Genomic DNA, 23,995 nt, shown 5'->3' with positions numbered 1-23,995 from the left:
ATAGTGTTGTCTAGTCCTAGTGCTAGGTAATGCCCATTAAAAAGAAGATGGAATATTAATATAATTACTTACTAATTATCTAGAAAGTACATTTGTTATGGATTTTCTGCTTAAACTTCTGATCAGTGTAGCAGCAGTTGCAACAGCAAAAGGTTCAGTGTGGGACAGAGGATGTTATCAAAAACATTTTAATACCAAAAAAGTGCAAAGATTCATTTTCACCTGAACAAATGTGCAATTTTGGTCATCTCCCTTTATTGACTGAGGGCACCAGAAAGAGGATGGTGAGAAATTATTGGGCCATTGAAACACTTATATAAATCTCATAATGATAATTTGTAACCACAGCAGTCAGAAAAGAAATAAAAGAGGCATGATAAATGTAGATCAAATAACCAGTCCAGATGTGGCCTCACTGGGGTCAGGAGAGGGGAAGGATCACCTTGCTCTGTAATGTGACAAAGGCTTTTTTGGCCTACCCTGTGCACATGCATACTGACTGTGCACACCTGGTTTTTACAGAATTCTCAGTGAAAAAAATCAATCGTGTCTCTCACAGGTGCCTCATTAAAAAAACCCACCAATATCAATATTGATCCTCAGGGGGAGCTAAACAGTAGCACATGGATAAAAACCCCAACAAGCTCATGAAAATTTAGCAAGGCCAAAATCACAGGAAGTCAAACAGAAACAAGACAGACTGCAAGATCTGTAGGTGAAAGCTCCTGCTGGCTATTTGACTGATTTGGCTGTCTAAGATGCTCCTGACCTTGCCTGCTGTAAATGCTTGTGTTTGGTGTTGCTTATTCACCACTGGGCGTGTGGCATCTGCCTCCTTGCCTTGTTTGCACATTCTGACAGCTTTTGTGCCAGCTGCTTGCCCCTCATTGTTCTGCGGCTGGCTTTCTAGAACTGGGTGGTTTGTCTCTCTGGCCATTGTTGAAGGATAGAAAAGAGAATTCATTCAACAGATTCATAGTTTGCTGTCTGTTGTAGCAAAGCTGCCATCCTTTATGGGGTGTTTGGATATGGCACAAGTCTTTGCTTTCTTGTCCCCTCTTCCCCTCCTGTCCCCAGTGTGCATGAGGATTTCTAAAGTCCTTTCCCCTAGTATGGAAATCAAACCTGCTTGTATTTAATAACAATGCATCAGAGAATATTTTAGAAAAAAGACAAATGTTTTCTTTAGATTTGAATCTATCTGGGGCTCAGTATTGGGTTATCCTCCCTCCTCTGTGCCATGAGGGGTGGGAAGGGTTTAGTGGCACCTGTGACACTTCAGTACATTGAGGGTGCTTGAACTGCAGGACAGGATAGTTCTGCTGGGGTCTTATGGAATGACAGCCACGTCTACTGATTGTATTCCTAAACAGACTGCAGATTAAACTCCGTATTTCCTCTAGGACTGTACAAACATAGAGTTGTAACTAAAATCAGGAATCAGATTTTGCATGAAAACTGAGATATCAGAGACGCCAGCTCTCCTAGATATAAACTGTACTATATGGCAGCTGGCCCGCCATCATCCCCTCAGCGCTGCTCTTCAGGGGAGATGCCGGCTCCATGGAGGGGATCCCGGCTCTACAAGGGAGATCCCGGCTCTTCAAGGGAGAGCCCGGCTCTACAAGGGAAATCCCGGCTCCTCAGGAGAGATCCCAGCTCCTCAGAGGAGATCCCGGCTCCCCGGAGGAGATCCCGGCTCCCCGCCCCGCCGTTCTCCACGGCCGTCGGGCGGCGCTCGCTCTCCAGCACCGCCCCGGCCCGTCTCGGCGGAGGGTTGCGCGGGGGATGTATCTTATTTCTACGTGACTTGTCGCCATTTCGGTTTTGTTAATTCATTTCACTCCCCGCGGTATTTTTCCGCTGGGTTTTTATTCACAGGCTGCGGGTTCCTCACCCCCCTCAAGACGCCCCCAGCCGCTCCCTGGCAACGGCGTCGCGGGCGCGCCCCGCCCCGCCCCGCGAGTCTCGCGAGATGCGGGCGCTGCCGCCGCCTCCTCCGCGGCGCGGGGGCGGCTCTCGCGAGAGCTGGCGGCGGTGCCGGGCCTGGCGGAGCGGCGGCGGGAGGCGGCCGCGCCGAGCCGGTGAGTGCGGGCGGGCGGGCGCGGCTGGCGGGCCTGTGGCACCCTTCAGCCCCCTTCAGCCCCATTCAGCCTCCTTCAGCCCGGCATCCCGAGGCTCCCGCCGGCCGCACCGGCGCCGCTTCCCCTGCCGCAGAGCCTTTGGGATCGGAAGGCATCGCCGGAGATCCGCAGTGAGCCCCGCGGAGCAGGTGGCGCGGCCAGGTGGGTCGGCGGTGTCTCAGGGAGGGCTCCCGGTGCTGCCGCGGGGTTCGCACCCAGAGCCCGCAGGCACACCGGCCCCGTGCCTCGGCTGCTGTGTGCCGTGAGCGGGCTGGGCTCGGCTGCCATCCCCGGCTTTCATCTCGTGTTGTTTATCGGGAGCACCTGCGAGGCCTGTACAGGGACAGTGGTATTGCCTGACAGCCGTCATGTAATTCCTGAGCAGTCATTTACCCTCTCAAACGATTTCATCACGAGTCCAGTATCTCTGTGATTCTTTTTTCTGTGTTACCATATTTTATTTGTAGAAAATATCAGCTGTTTGTATGATAAATCTGCCATAGTACAATTACTTGTTGCAGTTGCCTGTCATAAGGTTTTTTTCTTTACATTCACTTTTGTCTGTAGCTGCCATGTCTGCATCTTTTCCCTCTTTGTCTCTGGTCCCATCCAGTGTGTCACTTTAGAACCCTTTTCTTTCAGAATTTGGATCGAGCTCATCATAGACCTCTCCCAGGTTTGTTCCTGTCACTTGTCTGGCTTCTTTGTCCAAAGGAGTGGTTGAGCCTTGTGTCTTTTTGTTCTTTATTGTTGGCTGCCTCTTACAAATTCGAATACATGCTTAAAATCTGGCTTCTCAGTAGCCTTTTGACTGTTGACACTGTTCTCCTTACTTCTGTTTGCCTGTATTCTTCACGGATCACCTTCAGTGATTCATTTAAAGAGCACTTAGCTCTGTTGCTTCACCTTTGTTGATCCTTTCCCTGGAAGATACTTTCTTTTCCTCCTAGGTTTGCCAGAGAAGCAATTCAAATTATCAGCCTCACTATTCAGAGTCCATAACCAGGTGGTGCATACTTGTTATCTTTTTTCTGAGCTGAAACACGTGTCTCTGCATCATCTGGTGTTGGAATTTCTGTAGCTTGAACACAAGTACAGTCAAAAGGAACTGGATGATTTTTTTTCCTTCTTTTTTTATCCATTGCCCTGTCGTTAGGGCAGTCTGTTGCACTGTGTTTGGCAGGTCTGTCAGTGTGTCTTGGACTGAGTCTCTTGCAAAACATCAGAGATTTTATTTTCTTTTCCTGTTAAGATTGCCAAAAGCCTTTGAGTATTACCCCTGGATTTGTACCATTTCTGTCTCCAGACCTCATCATGCATCCTGCCTGTGCTTGCCATTGCCCCCTGTGCAGGTGGTGCTGTGTGAGGCTGCTCTGGGAGGTGTTTTCAGCATGTTGGTGTTTGTGTGTTAGTGCCAGGGAACCCGGGGGTTAAGAAAGACAACAAGCTAAAGCAGCTTTCACATCCCACATTAAATTCCTTCTTAAAGCCCACTTTTCCTTTTAGGCACAATTGCATTTGAAAATGGTGAACAGCTGATGTGTGGATGACATTGTGTGTTAAATTAGTAACAGATGTCATCCCTGTTGGGTTTTCTGTCACTTTGTTATAAACTGTGTGTTTTTGCAGCTTGTGTGCTTCGGGTTGGGGCTGCTTTGTCCTGGTTCACACCCAAAGACCAGAACCTCCTTCTGTGCCAGTTCCTTTCAGCACAGCTTTCCTTTAGCAGCGTTGCTTATCCATGAAAGTATGTATCTCTTTAAAATATGTATAAAAGCTAATTTGGACTTCATTTCAGCTGGGAAAAACTGTGTGCATGAATTTTCTTGCTCTCTGAGATGTGCTGTCCCTGCTGGGTGCAGCCATGGGTACAGACCTTGTTCCTTCAGGAGATGAAGTTGCTGCTCTGGTGCCCTGCATCTCAGGGCTGGGGCCAGTGGCAGTGCAAGGAGTTGGGCTCTGCTCCTTCTGCTGCACTGAGAGCCACGATTCTGCTCTGGAGGGAGAAGCTGCTCCATCCACTGGGCTTTTACAGGGCGAGCTGGGCAGGTTTCCTACAATGATCCCCAGTACACAGGGGGAGCTGGGCAGGTTTCCCACAATGATCCCCAGTACACAGGGGGAGCTGGGCAGGTTTCCCACAGTGATCCCAGAACACAGGGGGAGCTGGCAGTCATCTGCCTCTTGCTCTTTAGGCTTCCAGTGTCAAACAGCTGCTCTGTCCTCGTGTTCCCTTTAGGAGTTAAACAGCTTGCAGGCTACTCACTACTATCTCTTGTTTATGCTGCTCTAGATAGGAATACCAGCAGCTTCCTGTGACTGCTCAGGGTTGTTTTTCCTTTTTTTCCCTCCCCACTTGCTCATTAAGAGGAGCTTCAATCCTGACCTGCTGTGTGAATGTTGAGCCTGTATTGCAAAGGATGTCTGTGAGCTGTGCTTTAATCAGTGTCAGTTTGATAACATTGCAGTGATGATGATGTATAAAGCTATTTTATGTGGCTGAATTGTGAGTGGTGTCTGCACTAGTTTGCAAGAAACTCACTTGGCAGGTATGGATTTCCAAGGTATGTGGTGTTTGCATTATGAGCATGTGTCCTTTGAACTGGATTTCTTAATTAGGATGTAATGTCACCGTGCTTGCGTTCCCAGTGAATCTGACTTGGAAGTTCCTTTTTGTTGCTGCTGCTTTTGTGCTTTGATGAGTAGAGGCAGTGAGCAGCAGACTGTCACTCCTCACAGAAAGTCTAAATATTTAATCTGAGCCTTGAAGTTTCTTTGTCACAACTCATGCCAAGTTTTGTCCTTGCTGGTGACTTGTGTGTTGGAGCTTCCTGATTGTCCTGGGCCACCTTTCCAGGGAGCAGGTTAGAGCAGAGGAACTTCTGAAACCTGTCCTACTTTTGGAAATGCTTCTGACCAAGGCTCAGAGCTGAGTAGATGCCTGAAGTATTACATGGTAGTTATTTGAATGCTTTCCTCAGTACTGACAGCAGGAGCCATCAGATCTTTGTTCTACCTGATGAGCTGGTGGCCAGAAGACATCTTGGCTCTCTGCCTCAAAATTGCAGGGTACTGTAATCATCATTTTTAGTAAGACTCCAGATTTTTGCAGCCTACAGGTATTCTCAGCAATTACAGAGTGACTGGCTGGCTGGAAATGCATTGATGTTGGGTTTGATTAGCTTTCTTTCTTTGCTGAAAGATTTCCAGAGAGCATTTTCTACCCCCTCCTGGCCTGCAGTGCCTTGAAAAATACAGGTCCTGCATCTCACAGAAGTGCATGCCCACCTCTGTCCAGCACCTGATGGCTGAATCTCCCTTGATCTGCTCAGCAGCCTTTGTGCATTCTATTGGTCATGGCACAGAGCTGAATATGCTTTAAGTGTTATTACCAATAATCTGTGCAATATCTATCACAAATTAGTGTATGATCCATCCTTTCATGAGCTCCTTTAGTAGTGCTGTAAACACATTAATTGCTGTGTTTTGCAATGGCTGGGGTGGCTCTACCACATTGACTTTTCTCTTGTCAAACCCACTGGGTCTCTACAATTCCCTTGGATTTCAGTAGCCTGCAACTTTCATAAATTAGTGATGATTCTGGCTTCAAGTTGATGTTAGTAAATCTGAAGTGTTCTAGCTGTCTGTGCTGAAAGCTTTGAAAATTAAAGTCTGCTTCCTGATTTCCTATTATTCCCTGTGATGATTCTCTGGAGTGTTTGCTTTCTGCAGAAGGGTATGAAATCATTCTTTACACCTGGAGAATTACTAATTACTAATTAGCTAATCAGAATGCCAACCACCTTGGCCAGTACGCCATTGTTGTGTGATCTGCTGAGGGTATTTGGATTTGATTCTTTATTTCATGTGCTCCCAGTGCCTTTTCACCTTCACCAGCATTTCAGATGTGGTTCCTTGTTTTCATGGAAGGTTTAAAACAGTGTTTGGGGCCAGGTACTCTTGCAGGGATTGTTTTTGTTTTTTTCTTGTACACAAGGTCAGAATGTTCCTCAAAACATGCTTTGTTTATTGCCTGCCTTGTGAATCCATGAAAAAAAAAGCCCAAAAAACAAACCACAGCTGAAACATTATTTTTGCTGCAGGAAAATGTGGGTTTGCAGAAGTGTTTAAATATTAATCAGGATGACTGGTTAGTTACTTCAGAGTTTATACAGCATTTTCTCATTGGAAAAAGGAACTCTTTTTAACAGAGCAAAACAAAAGAGTTCTTTGCTTATAGTCTTTAGTTTAAGGTTTGTTAAGACTTAAAATTGAGAATAATCTGCACAAAAGCACTATCAGCAGTGGTCAAGGAGAAAAAATTGGCTGTGTTGCAGCAAATTGTTTTTTAGAGTAGTGTTAATTGTTGAGGGCCTTGGATGGAGGATGGAGGGAACATGTTCATGGTGTGACATGCTTGGAACTAAACAAGAAGTTTCACAAGCTGTAGCTTTGGGCACCTGGGATTGTTCCCCTCGTTTCCATTGCTGTGCCTGGCTCTGAGCTGGGTGCCAGCCTGGCACCCTCAGTGGCACTGCTGGGGTTCCCATGTGCTGGGAGTGCAGCTTTGATGGGAAGCAGTTCCATCTGTTGGTTCTGTCCCCTGGGCCATCTCTTGTTTGTGAGCCTTCAGCGTGGGGCTGCAGAGCCAAGGGGAGGAGCTGATCCTGCTCTGAACGGGCTTTTGATTGAGGTGTGTGTGGAGCTGCATCTTCCTGTTGAGTTCTCATTGTAAGAAGGATGGGGAGAAGGCAGAGAGTGTGAGACCATTTAAGGAAGTAGCTTTAAATTGGCCTTTCAGCTGCAATTCTCATAAAAACAGTACATCTTCTGAGTACAACAGCTAGATTCAAATATTGGCCTCCGTGCAGAGAATCGGAACTGGGTGCTGGGTGCCTGTTTGGCACCTGCCTTGGTGTGTACCTGAGAGGGTCAGGTGTCTCTAAAGCTCTTGGATGGTTTGAAAGGGAAGAGAGGGTTTGTGGAAAGAAAGGAAAGCTTGTAAGGGAACCTGTGGTGCTGTGGCAAAGGCTGCAGTGGGAGCAGGCCCAGCAGAGGAGGGGATGGCCCGGTGGCAGCTGTGGTGTCGCTGCCATCGCTGCTCCCGGCTCTGTGTGCACAGCCAGGCCGGCTCTGTGTGCACAGCCAGGCCGGCTCTGTGTGCACAGCCAGGCCGGCTCTGTAGGGCCCGGTGGGAGCTGTGGTGTCGCTGCCATCGCTGCTCCCGGCTCTGTGTGCACAGCTAGGCTGGCTCTGTGTGCACAGCCAGGCCGGCTCTGTACGGCAGAGCTGTGGTGTCGCGGCCATCGCTGCTCCCGGCTCTGTGTGCACAGCCAGGCCGGCTCTGTGTGCACAGCCAGGCCGGCTCTGTAGGGCCCGGTGGGAGCTGTGGTGTCGCTGCCATCGCTGCTCCCGGCTCGGTGTGGGCACAGCCAGGCCGGCTCTGTACGGCAGAGCTGTGGTGTCCCTGTCGCTCCCGGCTCTGTGTGTGCACAGCCAGGCTGGCTCTGTACGGCAGAGCTGTGGTGTCGCTGCCATCGCTGCTCCCGGCTCTGTGGGCACAGCCAGGCCGGCTCTGTACGGCAGAGCTGTGGTGCCGCTGCCATCGCTGCTCCCGGCTCTGTGTGCACAGCCAGGCCGGCTCTGTACGGCAGAGCTGTGGTGTCGCGGCCATCGCTGCTCCCGGCTCTGTGTGCACAGCCAGGCCGGCTCTGTAGGGCCCGATGGGAGCTGTGGTGTCGCTGCCATCGCTGCTCCCGGCTCTGTGTGTGCACACACAGGCCGGCTCTGTAGGGCCCGATGGGAGCTGTGGTGTCGCTGCCATCGCTTCTCCCGGCTCGGTGTGCACAGCCAGGCCGGCTCTGTACGGCAGAGCTGTGGTGTCGCGGCCATCGCTGCTCCCGGCTCGGTGTGGGCACAGCCAGGCCGGCTCTGTACGGCAGAGCTGCGGTGTCGCGGCCATCGCTGCTCCCGGCTCTGTTGGCACAGCCAGGCCGGCTCTGTACGGCAGAGCTGTGGTGTCGCTGCCATCGCTGCTCCCGGCTCGGTGTGTGGGCACAGCCAGGCCGGCTCGGTGTGTGGGCACAGCCAGGCCGGCTCTGTGTGGGCACAGCCAGGCCGGCTTGGTGTGTGCACAGCCAGGCCGGCTTGGTGTGTGCACAGCCAGGCCGGCTCTGTAGGGCCCGATGGGAGCTGTGGTGTCGCTGCCCTCACTGCTCCCGGCTCGGTGTGCACAGCTAGGCTGGCTCTGTGTGGGCACAGCCAGGCCGGCTCGGTGTGTGGGCACAGCCAGGCCGGCTCTGTGTGGGCACAGCCAGGCCGGCTCGGTGTGTGCACAGCCAGGCCGGCTCTGTAGGGCCCGATGGGAGCTGTGGTGTCGCTGCCCTCACTGCTCCCGGCTCGGTGTGCACTCGCTGCTGTTGCCGTGGGCAGCCAGGCTGGCTGTACCTGCCTGCAGAGCTCCATCTAATGAACACAATCTGTTTCAGCTGGGGATACAAAGTGGCTTTATTCTCCTATGGGTGTGTGCCTGGTGTTTTACCCCAGCTGGGAACCACGGCCCCTGGGTTCAGAGCCAGCCTTCCTTCCCCCAGTCTTTTTAATAATACTCTTTCTGTTCTGACACAGGTTGTAGGTTTCTCCCTGTTTCTCCTGATAAATGTGTGCAGATCCTACAAACTTCTCTGTGTAATACACTCACTTATTGACTGTGCTTTGCTAACCTGACTTTGCAGGTAATACACAATGAAATGCTTATCAGGATTTTTTCTTTTTTTATGAGAAAGTTGAGTATTTCCTGTAATTTTAAATAAAATGTTTTTTCCTCTTCCTGACTCTGTATGGACACCTGATCATAGGAGTCTTCCCATCAAAGTGCATTTAATTATAGCAGCTGTAACAGGAAAAAGACCCAACCCTGTGATGGAGACTGTATACTTTGTATTAAACCTGTTTGCTTGGGTAAAACTGAACATGAAGGCAAAACTTGGATGCAACCAACACTTTTAAGAAGCTTGTTCTCTTCTTCCCCTGTAATAAAAACTTTTGGGTCTAAATTTAGCTAGGAGAATCTATATTTGCCAGGAGAGCTATTTCATTTTCCATGACTTAAAGGACAGTTTATTTGAGAAGTAACTTTGTTTTAAAGAGATCTCAGTTGCTTTGGGACTCACTTCCATGTAGGATAAGTTTTATTGAATGTAATACAAGTAAACATAGTAGACTTCCCATTGCTAGGAGGGTTTATCTATCTGTAATTCAGTTTTTTCCCAGATGTTGTGCAATCATCAGCTGCTCCCTTGTGGCTGCTTTAGAGTTTTTGTAAGCAGGTCGTTGTGAATTATCCGACTGTGTTGCCACAAGTGTCACTTAGAGCTGTGATTGAGCAGCAGAGATTGGAGATTGGCTGTCTCTGCTGACAGTCACTGGGTGGGTTGAGCCAGGAGAGAATTCTGAAGGGAGTTGAACCTCACATCAGGCCCCACTAAGGAAGGGTAGTTATTCTATCTATTTTTATTAAGTTTTTGTGACTTCTCTGCAAAAGTCAGTGAAACTGGACCACATTAAGTGTCTCTAAGGATTGCTGTTAATTCCATTTTGTAGTGAGGACTCAGATGTAAATGTTAATTCTGTTTTCTTCTTGGTCAGCCATTCAAAGTGTAAAACTGTTGATCTCTGTTCTGTGCTTGGGATCCTCCTTTGAATTAACTTTATACATTTGAAAGAAAATCATGATATGTTTGTCTTGTGTTTTATAACAGTGAATTTAATTGTTGCAAAATTGAATTTGCCTGCCAGCATTTACAGAACTATATTTTTTTATAACCAAAGACTCTTTTTAGTGCAGGTATCAGCAAGAGGTGTAAAATATTATTGTCATGCAATTTCTGCTTCAGCGTATCCTGTTTTTCTGTAATCTGCATTTCAAAAATCAAAACCTAACAACACTAAATTCTGCATGTCTGACTTTTCTTTCCTGTGTGGCATTACTTAAAGGTAAACACTGCTCTCTTAATGTAGGTTGTGAGTGCTGCATGTGTGCTTTTCAGAGCAGTAGTGTGAGGAAGCTGGCAGTGGAATGGCAGGACGGCCTCATCCTTATGACAGTAACTCCAGTGATCCAGAGAATTGGGATCGGAAATTGCATAATAGACCTCGTAAACTTTGTAAACACTCAAGGTAGGTGCTGTGTCCCATCTATTGCATCTCAAAAACTGCACACAAAGTCCATCCTAAAGGCTACTGTATCTGGTTGTGGCAAGTCCTGTCATAAACGTTGTAATTCTTCTTCAAAAAATGCTTCTTAATTATTTTCAGAGGTGTTTTCTGACCTGATTTGTCAGCTTCCCCAGTCTGTGCTTAGATTTGTTTTGCCATGGGTTGCATTTTAGTCCTTAAAAAAAAAGAAAAAAAAAAACAACAAAAAAAGCAAACCTAAATGCCTTGTGTGCATATCAAAACACCGGTTGAGTGATTAAATATATGAATTTTTTGGGGGTGCTTGCTAGGAGTTACATCCCTAAAACTATGTGCAACTAGTCCATGGTGAGAGCTAATAGTTGCTTGCATGCCAGTATCACTTTCTGTGGCACTTTCTTTGTTAAGCTGTGTGTCATATCTTGCTTTTGCCTGCATCCCTCACAGTAAGAATGTTTTTTTTAAATGCTTCTTGATTTGACAAAATGATGAAATTAATTAGTGTTTTTCCAGTGTACAGTGTTCAAAAATGAACTAAGCAAAGCAGTTAGTCACCTTGCAAATGTATGAGAAGAAACATATTGCTGGAAAGATATTTAAGCATCCAAATAAGTGTGTATCTTTCAAGTACTTTGCCCTTTTAGAAGTGCTAAATATAACTGAAACATCTCTGTAAATGAGCTAAAATTGTTGGTTATTCAAGCTTTCCTACTGGCAAGATGATAGGGAAAGAGCTAAGGAGCATATTCAATACCATTCCCCATTTTACTTGTATGGATGCAGATAAACTGGACTCAAGTGTTGCCCAAAGAATTCTCTAGGCAATTAATTCTGTGGGTTATTTTCCTGCCATTAATTCTTGAATGATTGTGAGAAATTCAAGAGGGCAGGACAAAAGAATGCAGCAGTAATTAAAAGGCTCACAGGGAGAGCCATGTAATTAGAGGCCTGTGCTGTGAATAATGGAGTGGTTAAGGCAGACCTGAGGAGGGTGGCTGGTGCTGCAGGTCAGGGAAGGTTGGAGGGGTGGAGCTTTATAGGGCTGATGTTTTATTCAGGGAAGGTTTGAGGGGTGTAGCTGATGGTTTTATTCAGGGAAGGTTGGAGGGGTGTAGCTTTATACACCTGATGTTTTTATTCAGGGAAGGTTGGAGGGGTGTAGCTTTATGTTTTTATTCAGGGAAGGTTTGAGGGGTGTAGCTTTATGTTTTTATTCAGGGAAGGTTGGAGGGGTGTAGCTTTATAGGGCTGATGTTTTTATTCAGGGAAGGTTTGAGGGGTGTAGCTGATGTTTTATTCAGGGTAGGTTTGAGGGGTGTAGCTGATGGTTTTATTCAGGGAAGGTTTGAGGGGTGTAGCTGATGTTTTTATTCAGGGAAGGTTGGAGGGGTGTAGCTGATGTTTTTATTCAGGATAGGTTGGAGGGGTGTAGCTTTATACACCTGATGTTTTTATTCAGGTGCTGTGTCTGGGGGTGGCTGATGCAGCTCTGTTTTTGGGATTCCAGTGTGGCACAGCCTCGGCAGTGAGCAGTGTGTGTGGGATGGGCTTTGTGTGGAGTGAGGGCTGGGCAGTGCCCCCATGGTTCCTGCTGAGCCCAGGCCAGGTGGTGACCAGGGACTGGAACAGAACCCAAAACTGTTGTGGGACAGACACAGAGCCTGAGGGGGCTGTTGGGAACTGAAAGGGGCAGCGAGGTCTGAGGGGTCTGACACCTGCAAACCCCGGGTGCTCTGTGTGACCCAGGTCAGCAGGGAGCCAAGGACACAGGCCTGGTTTGTCACCTGCCAAGGACATGGCTGAGTTTGTCACCTGCCAAGGACATGGCTGTGCCCCCACAAGGAGAGCAGGGATCACAAGTCTCCAGCAACATGTGGGCAGTGGAGTTACTGCTGGTGTCAGCAGTTCAGAATTACCTCTAATCAACAACTTCCTTGAAGGCCCAGAAGCTACTGAGTATCTTGTGAGACAGGGAGAACCCAAAGGTTAAAGAATGACTCCTTGATCAGTCACAGAAATGAGGGTGATGAGCTGGACTCTGCAGGCAAGTTTGAAATAAAGGGTGGGAGCTGGGAACTGCAGCTGGGAATTCCAAGCCAGAGGAACAGGACACATGTCTGACCATGTGTGGTCTGGGGTGGATTATCTATGTTGGGGAAATATTTCAATAAAAAGCTCTGCAGCTTTCTGCAAAGATTATTTGATGCAGATAGGAGTTAACTCTGTGGCCTGTGCTTTGCAGAAAAGCTACTGTTGATCTTTTCATGCAATGTCAATTCAAGGGTCGCACATCAAAAGGTAGGAAGTCTATGCCTCAGAGATAATTGCAGCTATTGCACATATTTCTGGCAAAACACAATTTGTTTCCAGTGGTGAACAGCATTTTTATGGAAGCTGTATGCTAGGGATATAGTACTCAAGCTAACATCTGATCATTTAAATCTTTTTCCCCAAATAAAGTGGTTTTGGAAGTCTTTGAGAATGAGAATCTAAATAATAGTTTGACATTGTAATGGAATAAGGGATAAAAAAGGATAAATATTTTGTTACCTTATTCCTTTGAGATACTGGATTACTTCAGAGAATCTAATTATTGGAAAATGGTGTACTTTATTTCAAAGCCTGAACAAAATAATTGGATTTTGTGTGGCTGAATATGGACATATTACTGTAGTTTCTGACTTGAGACTTTTTCATCCAGACAAGTGAAAGTCTGTGTAAAAAATTCAGTGTGAGGGCAAAAATGCATCTGGAAGCATAAGTTGTAATAGTATAACTAGAACTGTTATGTTAAAAGGTTTGAGTGCTGCAGTCTTGTTTGTCTTACTCAAAATACACTTTGTTATCATCAAGAAAGAGAATATTTCTGGTTTGGAAAACATAATGGTGAAATAAGAGCTTTGTAGTAAATAATCTCAACAAAGGAGTAATAGAGGAGATAGATTCTTAGCTTGTCACTTCTTGGTGCTTTGGAGTGTTTAATCCTTCAGCCTTAACATTCTTAAAATAGCTTAGATAATTTTCTTGACTCATAGAAAACATAACCTAGGGCTGTGAGCAGGCCTGTGTGTGGGGCTTGTGTGGCAGCAAGGAAAGCCATGGGTCTGTTTGGGGCCATGGGTCTGTTTGTTTTGTACTGTTGTTTTCCTTGTTCTGAGATGGGCAATGGAATGGAAAATTCAGAAGGGAGAGATGTGGAAAATTAGGACTAAAAATGTAATGCATATGATCCCTGGTATAAATCTGCAGAGCCTGTCAGGATGAATTTATGTGGTGTTGGAGATGACTAAATAATCATACAAACAGTCTTGTTTGTCTAAGCTATTACAGAAAATTCTTGCAGATGCTTTTTAGTTAAGTACCTGAATAAGATGGAAGAAAATGTGCAGGAGCCATACATTGAATTGATAGTGGTGAAGGTTTAAATAAATGATCTCTGAATTCATGTTTTCATTATTAGATGTTGCTTTTCTGTACTTTTTATTCTAATTTTCATCAGTTATTAGTTTCACACGTGATTTCTCTGTAGTGTTGGAGTTTTTGTTGTTGGAAGACTTTAATTCTAATTCTCTTGCACTGAGTGCTTTTTCTAGAGTTGCAGTGCAAAACCTTTGGCTTAAATTTGCCTCTTCAAGATTTGTCCTGGATTTTTCTAAGTCTGCTTCTGTTTTAGTCTCTTTTGACAGTTTCTTATTTGTTCATTCTGTTTAGATATTATTAGATCCAAAGTCTTGCCTGCACTACTGCATTTATGAACAAAATGTGATTCTGCTTTGATTCTGTTGCCATGACTCTTGGATCTTCAGTTGCTTTTTAAATCTTGTAAATAGATGAGAAGTTGTTGTGCAGATGCTCAATGCTGGGATTTTTTCCCCCAGTATTGTTTATGCCATTCATGGGTTGTGAATGGGAGTACCACGTGTCTCAGCATTTTGTAAAGTACATGAAGCATCACCAGAAGAGTTCCTTTCTCATCTGTGGAAGGATAGCAGAATGTATAATCTGTTTTCCACTGTGGGACAGGTTTTCTTTCTCTTGCTGTGATTTCTGCAGTTGAACATTTTGCAGCATGGGGCAGGCCTGCACAAGGCAGGGCATGAAAATAATGAGGCTGATTTACCAGGGGCTGGGGTCATGCTGTGCATCCCCTGCTTTCAGTCTCTGCAAACATGCCTAATTGCAGCCTGGCACTGGCAGAGCAAAATCTCCTCATCCACCCTTTGCAGGCACCAGCATGGAAAACCCTCAGGAGAAACTGAGGTGGGCTGGGAAGAGCTGGCCTTGGAATGCAGAAAAATGGGCTGCACTCAGTGAGAGCTTTCCAAAACACCACTCTGTTCATCTTGTGCAAGGTGCCCAGTGTGTAGTGAGTGATCTTAGAGTTGTGAGGACTGGGCTTTTGATTTCCTTGTGACATCCTTCATGTCTGCATTGACAGCTTCTTGACACTGCTGAGAAGGGAAACTTTGTGACTTCCAGGGCTAAAGCACACACTGAATCCTCTTGAACTTCTTCAGCACCCAAACTGCCTTTCCCAAATGTTGTCAGATATTCTTTGTGGTGCACTTTGGCACATTTAATTGGGACACGAAGCACTTTAGAGGTGATTATGCTCAGAACTAGAATTTTTTTATGGACAACACTTCATTGTTTGTACCTGTGAGACCAGAAACTGTAATGGCTACATAGTTTGTGTTTGGTCCCACTTCTTTTGAACTTCTAAAGCTGTTTTTTAACAAATGGAGGCCCTTTCCAGTTCTAAGGAGGATAATACTGCTCTGAGTTTCTTAGTTTGATTTTTATTTAACTTCCATGTTGACAATGCAGCAGAAATGGGTATAAGATTCTTTTATGGAAGTCTTGTGTTTGGGAGCATGGCAGAAGTCATAAGGTGTGAATGTGTTCCCTCCTAAAGGTTAAGTCCTTGCTGCTTTAAGAAATCCCTTTGGCAACTGAACACTCTGCTCATGAGATCCTTTCCTGAAATGGAACTGCATTACTAAGAAGTACATTACTCATGGCTGAGAGAACCCACTGAAGACCAGAATTATGTGAATATTAAAGAATTTTGAGGGTGGAAAGTGTTGGCAGAGTTTCTGCTTCGAGCTCAGGGAAGATCCCGTGGCAGCCCCCAAATTGAGCAGTGAGAATTCTTTCCTGGGGCTTCCTTCCATGGAGCCCCAAGTCAAGGTGGCATCTGGGCTGGGTGTCTGTGAGATTTTCATGGGTGTGTGTCCTGTCCTGAGGGGTGGTGGTGTGGGATTTGGGAGCCAGTCCATCCATGGCATGTTTTTTCTGCCTGATGTAGGAGGAAAGAAAAAAAACACATCCTAATTCTGCTGTGGAGAAGAGACCCCATTTAGGGAACCAGAGTATTTTATCTTGCTGCTGGGGGACTTTTGTATCAGAGGCAAAAAGGGCCTGAGAGAGGTTTTTCCAGCATGCTTTTCATGCAGCTTGTTATAGCCATGTCTTCCTTGGCTTATATTGAAGGGAAGAAAGGGCTTCCAAGGTTGATGGTTATTCTTCCCCTGGGGCATGGGGAGAGTGCTTGTGTGAACCATCACAAGACCCTAAAACCAGGAGAAAATTCACTGGTTCGGGTAATTGAAATTGCATGAGCAGAAATCTTCCTTCCATGTGTAAAGAGCTGACTCTTCAGCCTGGAGTGCCAGTGTTCTCCTGCCTTTCTAATCACAAGTCTCTTGTTTTTCCTACTGACTTCCCTCTTTATTACAGCACTCATTTGCTGAACAATCCTCCTCATTTCTTCAGCTTGCATCATGTTTTAATTTCCACCCTGTGACATCTTGATTGTTATTTATTGTAGGACTTAGTTTTAAGCTATTCCTCCAGTGTATTTTGACTCCTTAAAACAGCCTGCAGACATTCTAAAAAGAATCATTTAAAGAAAGCTGTCTCATAGTGCCCAGTGTCTCATCCTGCCAAAAAATCTTTAGAAAATTTTACAGACTCATGTATTAATTTGCTGTGTTGCTTTTTGTGCTTGGTGGGCTCACCTTGATGACCTCTTGGTGTGAAAATGCACAGTGATTTCTGATGGGCAAATGTACTGATTAATATAATTATATACTAATTGTGAAAAACGCCAATCACTTGTTTTTAAAATTTTAAAAGTTTAATAGTAATAAAATGGTTATAAAAATAGTAATAAAATTAGAGTAATAATAATTTGGACACTTTGAATTAGGACAATATGAGACAATAGAGACAAAGAGTTACGGAAGGCCAGTACCTTTTTCTGGGTAGCACAAAAAAGGACCCACGTTAACAGAGGATTAACCCTTAAAAGCAACATCCTGTTGCATATTCATACACCTCATCCATGATGCATAAATTCCATTCAAACACAGGATTCTGGCTGGGCAGTGTCAGCTTCTTCCTCCAAATCTTAACAGCGCCTTCGAGGTGGGAAGAAGTTCGTTTCTTCTGATAATGGAGCAATAAATTCTCTTTCTCTGAAAGATTCAGGTGTCCTGTGGCTGCTATCTCACTGTGAGTCCTTTCTTTAAAAAAGTATCTTACATAGCATAGTTTCTATTTTAACATTTTTTATAACTTAAAACTATATTTAACACACTACTTAAGAGCCTTAATACAGCATTGCTTTCTAACGCAACACGTATAATATTAATTTTAATATTTGCAAAAATGCAATCAGAAAATACATTAATTTTTCACACTAATGATCTTTAAGTTATTACAAAGGAGAGTAATTTTTCCCTAGCTGGGAAAGGGGTGCTTGTAGTTAAAAAATGAAGCTCGTACTGTCTGGTTCTCTAAAGGCTCTTGCTGTACCCGCCTGTGACCTTGGTGTCAGGTGAATTCATTGTCAGTGTTAATGCGGGCGGACGGTGCGGAAGCGGTCGGAGCGTGGCTTTGCTGTGGGGCCGGGACCGGGGCCGGGACCGGCATAGCTGTGACCGGCACGGCTGTGACCGACACAGTCGCGGCCCTGGCGCTGTGAGGGGCACGGCTGTGAGGGGCACGGCCGCGGCCCCGGCACGGCTGTGAGCGGCACGGCTGTGACCGGCACAGCCGCGGCCCCGGCGCTGCCTCCCTCCGTGCCGGTGCGGCCCAATGGCTGCGGGCCCCGGAGCCGCGGGGTCACACGTCAGCCGATCGCGCAGCACGCACGGCTGAGTCAGGCTCCGCCACAATCCCGCTCCGCAGCCAGCGCGCCCGCCTCGGTGCGCTCCGTGCGCTGCGAGCTGCGGGCGCGCATCCCGGAGCGGCGGTGATGCAGGGAAAAGTAAGGCTCGCTGACGGTGAAGAAATATGATGGAAATATCAAATATGCTGAACTTAATAAGTAATGCCAAAGGATGCTGATCTGGATTTCAAAGCTGCCTTTTTGGAAGGAACGGAATTCCTTTGTGCTCTGATTCCGAAATTGTTCCCGTGCTTCTGTGTTTCCTCCCTGATAGACGCGAGAGGAAGGTGCGTATTTGTTAACGGGAATAACGCGTGGGCATTATTCGGGAGAAGAATGAGGAAAAGGCCAAGTGCTGTCCTTTGTGTGCACAGGTCAATTGAAATGTCTGCTGACAAAGAACAGGCTTGAGGGGGAGGAAGAGGGGCATAAGCGCTGTCGTTGTGTAAGTCCTGGCAGGATGAGCAGAAGGGATTTCTTCTAAAGCCTCGGAGCATGGCAGCTGTAACTTAGTGCACAGATAAAGCTCTGTAGCCTGATTCTACAAGTGTTGATTATGGGAATCAGCCTAGAAAAGGATGGATCTAAGTTTATATTTTAAGGTGAGTTAATATAAGTTTTAGAAATAGATGGGGGGCGGGGAGAAATGGTAAAAGTCTTGGTTAATTTTCCACTGCTGTGTTCTTTTCATTTATTTAAGGTTTTAGGGTGGGCTTGGGAGTAATAAATATATTGGTTAAGCACCATAATTCTGTGTAGACACGAGCTGGTTGTATAAAAGAAGTCTATTTATTGGCAGTATTCAGTAGGATGCACATGGAGCTTTTATGTTGGAATACAAGCTAATTGTTTTGGCAGTAGGATTAATTCGGTCTAATGACTTCTTCTAATAATTAGTAATATATTCAAAGCAATCTGTTGTTATGTATAAAGACAAACTGAAGCTCTCCTTCCACAGATGACTCCAAAGCATCATTAAATTGAAGAGCATTTACATTTTTTAAAAACAGCTCTTCCCTTAACTACAAAAATAGGAAGCATTACCAGTATGACAAGTTGCCATTTTCATGGTACTTTTTTTTCCCCTCCTTCACATCATATTAAATAGATTTGCTTAAATAAAACCTTGAGCTTATTTGGTTTTCTTCACAAGGCATCTGCTTTTAAAGAAAATGCCTCATTCCCTTACAAAGACAGAGCTTCCTTGATCCCTGTTTGAGGGGGAAAATAATTTCTGTGGCTGCCTTAAAGTTCTTGAATGGGTGTAGTGCACATGTTCCAATGTTCCTTTGAAACCAGGGAAAAATGAGTATTGAATTTGTGAATATTGCCAAAAGACATGAATATTCATGAGGTTGTTTAGTTGTTTTGGTTTGGGTTTGTTTATTGGGGGGGAGTGGGGGGGTTTGTTTCTTTATTCCCTGTAGAAAAGTAATTGATAAAACAAGATGTTCTTCCCTTTGATAAACTTTTGAATACTAGGTGGCCTTACATATGTGGGGCTTTTTCCAGCTTTAGTGAATGAAAGGTTGAGGGTTTGAAATGGTGTTTTCTTTATTCGTTTTCCTCTCTTACACTTTTAATTTAAATGCAATGCGTCCTTTAGCACGCAGGAGAAAATTCTGCTTACGGGTTGGGGCTGTGCCTTACGGCTTCCACAGCCCAGATTGCAGCTGGTGGTCATCAGCTGAGGAATCCCTTAAAAGCTGACTTTGCAAACACTTCTTTTCAGGGGTGAGATGGTTCTTCAGGTAGCTTCAGATGTCTTTCTTGGAGGCTGGAAGTCAGGCTGTGTGCAGGCTCCCCTGGGTGCTGTGGATTTGGGGTGAATACAGCCTGGCAGCCGTGGCATGTGGAACCTGCAGTGTTTCCCTGCTGTTGGAGGAGTCCTGGTGTGTGTGTGGTGCTTGTGGAGCACAGGGGTTCCTGTCTGCCTCCCCTCCAAGGGGCAGCTCTGCTTTGGCCCATCCCGTGTCCCCTGGTGTGGATGGGAAGGAAGCTGCAACAGCACAGCTCTGGAGCTCCCAGTGAATGCCAGTTTGTCATGCCTCCTCACTGGGGCCACGTTTGTCCTGAGTCCCTCACATTGCTGTGTGCAGTGAGGGCTTTGTGTGTCCCTGCAGAAACCACCTCGGACACACTGCCTTTGTTAGAGGGGGAGAAGAGGAGAGGAGGTGGCCAAGTCCTTCTATCAAGTAAATCAAAATTACTTGTACTTCTGATGTCTTCCTGTTTCTTTGAGCACTTGCAACTTCTTCTAAAGCCTCTTTACAAGAAAATAAAAGTCACAGGTCTTCTTTCATATGTAGTGGCCACGAGTGAGTTCCTTTTTCAGAGTAACGAAAGAGCAGCTCAGGGACAGAACTTTTCTGGTCAGGTAACACAGGGTAAAGCCAGTGATATGCCTGTCTATTTTGACAGGCTAAGCTCCACTTCTGCATTTCTCTTTGTTCAGATTGAAGCTCATGTTAGTTTTCTTGTTCATGGTAGAGCAAAGTTGTATTTAAGGGTAGCATTGATCTGAGTGCTCATGCTGTTGAACACATGGAACTTCAAGTTTATTGGTTGCATATCCAACAGATCAAAGAACTATTTTGTGTGACCTGTGACTCAACAGTGATGAGATTTAAGAGTGACATTTTAGATGGCTGTTACTAAGGTGAATAAAGATTCACAGAATCACAGAATAATGAGGTTGGAAGAGACTTCTAAGATCACTGAGTCCAACCTGTGCCCTAACACCTCAACTAGAGACATTGCACCAAATGCCATGTCCAGGCTTTTCTTAAACACACCCAGAGATGGTGATTCTACCACCTCCCTGGGAAGAGCATTCCAGTACTTTATTATTCTTTTGGTGAAAATTTTTTTCCTAATATCCAACCTATCCCTTCCCTGCTGTAGCTTGAGGCTGTGTCCTCTGGTTCTGTCAGACCAACCCCACCTGTGTGCAGCCTCCCTTCAGGAAGGTGTAGAGAGCAATAAGGTCACCTCTGAGCCTCCTCTTCTCCAGGCTGAGCAGCCCCAGCTCCCTCAGGGGTTCCTCACAGGGTTTGTGTTCCCAGCCCCTCTCATCCTCCTTGCCCCCTCTGGATGTGCTCGAGCATCTCAACATCCTTCCCAAACCGAGGGGCCAGAGCTGGGCACAGCACTGCAGGTGTGCCCTCAGCAGTGCCCAGCACAGGGGCAGAATGAGCTCCCACCATTCCTGACCCAGGCCAGGAGCCATTTGCCCTCTTGGCCACCAGGGCACTCTGCTGGCTCATGTTCAACCAGCTGTCACCAGCACCCCCAGGGCCCTTTCTGCCTGAGCACTGTCCAGCCACACTGTCCCAGCTTGGAACGTTGTAGGGGATTTTTGTGGCCAAAATGTGGAACTCAGCACTTGGACTGATTAAACTTCATGCTGCTGGACTCTGCCCATCCATCCAACTGATCTAAGTCTCTCTGCAGAGCCCTCCTTCCTTCCAATAGATCAACACAAGCTCCCAGCTTGTGTCCTCTGCAAATTTACTGATGAAGGACTCGATGCCCTCATCCATGTCGTCTATAAAAATATTGAACAGAGGTAATATTACAGCCACCTGATGAGGTCTTCAGGTGAGAGAAGCGGATGAGAATCTTAGTTCATGATCAGAAGGCTGGATTTATTGATATGTGATATATAATACATTATAACTATACTAAAAAGAATAAAGAGAGAGGTTGCAGAGGCTGCTAAGCTAAGAATAGCATAGAAAAGAATGAATAACAAAGTTCTGTGTCCAGGGAATCTGTCCCCGAGCTTGCTCCTGTGATGGGCCCTTAATTGTAAACACGGAACCTGAACCAATCACAGGATCACCTGCTACATTTCACAGCAGCCGATAACAATTGGTTACATTCTTCTTCTGGGGCCTCAGCTTCCCAGAAGATGCACAAATCCCAAAGAAAGGATTTCTATGAAAAACTGTCTGCGACAAGCTGGCCCCAGCCCAGAGCCCTGAGGGACACCCCTGGTGCCTGGGTGCAGCACCATCCCCATCACTCTCTGAGCCCAGCACAGAGAGTGGGACTCTCTGTCCCAGCCCTGGCTGCAGCTTCTGCAGGAGGGAGCTGTGGGAGACACTGCCAGAGGCCTTGCTGGAGCCCAGATAGACACATCCACAGCCTTTCCTGCACCCAGCAGGCTGGCTGCTCCAGAAGCAGTTGATTTATTCAAGCACGGTGTCCTCCTCCAGCTGGCAGCCTCTGCCTGTCTCCAGTGTGCTGTGCTGAGCTGGATTGCTGGCCCGGGCTCCCCAGGGATGGCTGTGGCTGGCGGCAGGAGCAGATAGATAATCTGTGCCTCTGCCCCTCTCCTCCAGGCTGGCAGCAAAGCAGAAGCAGCCCCAGTTGCCATTCAGGGGGGTAGAGCTGAGCCGTGGCCCTTCCTTGGGGCAGCTCAGCAGGAAGCTGAGTCAGTGCCGCTTCCTGTAGCACCTGTTCCTATCAGCTCTGCAGGAGATTATTAACTGGGCTCTGCCTGCTTCACTGGCACCTCTGAGTCACTGCTGGCAGCCTAATGGGGCTTCAGATGGGTTTCTGGATTAACAATCACATTTTAATTGCCTTCTCTGGTAAAGGGGAATTTGTGTTTGCTCTGCCAAAATGTGTGATAAGCCTGCATCCCATTACAGTGGTTGTTTCATTTTCTAGCGCGTTTCCCTTATTTAAAGCAAACAGAGCTCTTTAGTTGCTGAGAACCAGTGAGTCATGCATTTTGATACTATAAAATGTGACACCTGCAAAACTCTGTTTTCTCACAGCATGGTTGGAAATGTTATCAGGTCTAGGATCAAAGCTGTGCCTCAACAGAGGCCTGGTCACATGAGGCTTTATTGGGATTTGCAGAGATGTTTTGTCACCAGGCTGCTATGTAGGTGTTTGAGTATTCCACACATACACACCCGCTTTTGTGGCACCCCTGATTATACCATAGCATGCAAATATAAAGATGCACAGATGAGATACAGAGCTTCTTAAAAAAAAAAAAATCACAAATTTTTGGAAGTTTAGCTGTAGTAGTAATGAATATTGTCATGTTTAAACTGAGGCTAGACTTTGGTCTTGAATTCGAGACTGTAATCCATGTTTCTAATAATTTATGGGCATATTTTGTATCTGTTAAAGTGTTTACATTATGTATGTATATATCTGTCTCAAAGGAAAGGTGCAAAGGTTTTCCTAAATTGTTGATATTGATGCTGTTTTTGGCTTTTTTTGGAGGTTTGCCGATCTCACTCTTGCAAACTTTTGCACATTTCACTTTCAAAATAAAGAATTTGCCTTTCTCTAATGGAGAGGTAAAACAAGTAAGGAGATGTATTAGCCGTGCTGAAATGTTATAAATTTTAATATCTTCAGAACTGCACTGGAAGTCCTCAGGAAATTTCCTTTTAATGGAAGTTGGATCATTATTCTTGGACTGTGAATCTGAGCGTTTTCAGCCAGAAGCAAGGCTTGCAGTTCTTTTCCCTTATTCAATAGACCTTTGGCTGACTCCACTTCCAAAGATGCATTTCTTACTGCAGCATATTTTAAGCTTGGCAGAAAACAGGATTGCAGTAGATTCCCTCTGCACCACCCTTGTGCTTTGCCAACAGGAGATCTGCCCTCGTTCCAGCAGGGCAGGAGAAGCTCGTGTGCCATAGAGAGAGGTGCATTTCTGCCTGCTTGCCCTGTGCTCAACACTCATCTCTCACAGCCTTTTTGTTCTCAGTTCAGCTCCTCTTCTTACCAATCTCTGAAACCTGAAACTGCAACATCTCATGTTAGTAGGAAGCCTTGATGATTTTTTTATCATTACTTCTAAGCAAGCTAAAAAGAGGACGCTGCTCAGTGTGCTTGTCCAGCGAATGCTTTTCTGTTGGTTGTGCTTGTCTCAGGCAGGCAGGCCATCATTCATTCTCAGCTCTGTGTTCTCCTGCAGCATCCCTGCAGGCATCATTTCAGGTCTCTTCAGGAGTTATGGCATCTGCAGGCTGCAAGCAAGTGGGGCATTGAGGTTCCTCTGGGAAATCTGCTTTGTCTGGCAGACCTTGTAGCTGGGCAGGTGTCTGTCTGGGTTATCCACTGCCTGAGCCTTTGGCAATTTCTGCAGTTAAACCCAGAAATAAAGAGTGTTGTCGTGCCCACACTGGAAAGGTAAACAGCAAAGATCTGCTCTAGGAATTCTGCTGGGATGCAAGGACACAGACATGTCTGTGCTGTCCACACATACATTTGTCTCTTTTAAAGAGTATAAATAGAAAACAAAAGGATTTTTAGTAAATTCAACAATAGCTGTTGCACGTTGATTTTTAATTTTTAGATAGTTTTTGTCCTCCATTAGGTTGCTGAATAGGGGTTGGGTTCGGATGAGTAGGAAAATTCCTTGGGAATTTTCCCAAGTTGTGGGATCTCAAAACTGATTAGTTTTGTTAGTTGGTTTAATAATTGCAAAATGTAATTGATATCTTGAATTGAGTAATGTAAATTAATC

At 46.0% G+C, this 23,995-nt stretch overlaps 1 protein-coding gene across 16 annotated transcripts in view; it reads left to right on the top strand.

The window, feature by feature from the left end:
• The first annotated feature begins 2,011 nt into the window (after nucleotides 1–2,011).
• Nucleotides 2,012–23,995, top strand: part of BTBD10 (BTB domain containing 10) — a 30,768-nt gene continuing 8,784 nt past the window's right edge. Inside the window, exons 1-4 of one of the 16 annotated variants that reach the window (XM_064715764.1) lie at nucleotides 2,069–2,084; nucleotides 2,766–2,799; nucleotides 3,753–3,870; nucleotides 10,143–10,301. In XM_064715764.1, coding sequence (XP_064571834.1) covers nucleotides 10,201–10,301 — 101 coding nt within the window. In that variant the 5' untranslated portion in view covers nucleotides 2,069–2,084; nucleotides 2,766–2,799; nucleotides 3,753–3,870; nucleotides 10,143–10,200. The other 15 variants (XM_064715768.1, XM_064715762.1, XM_064715763.1 and 12 more) reach the window with 15 other exon arrangements.

Source organism: Zonotrichia leucophrys, chromosome 5 (genome assembly GCF_028769735.1).
Source record: "Zonotrichia leucophrys gambelii isolate GWCS_2022_RI chromosome 5, RI_Zleu_2.0, whole genome shotgun sequence".
Lineage (NCBI taxonomy): Eukaryota > Metazoa > Chordata > Aves > Passeriformes > Passerellidae > Zonotrichia > Zonotrichia leucophrys.
Note: the sequence above shows the minus strand (reverse complement) of the source record. Positions and strands in the feature narration are given on the sequence as shown.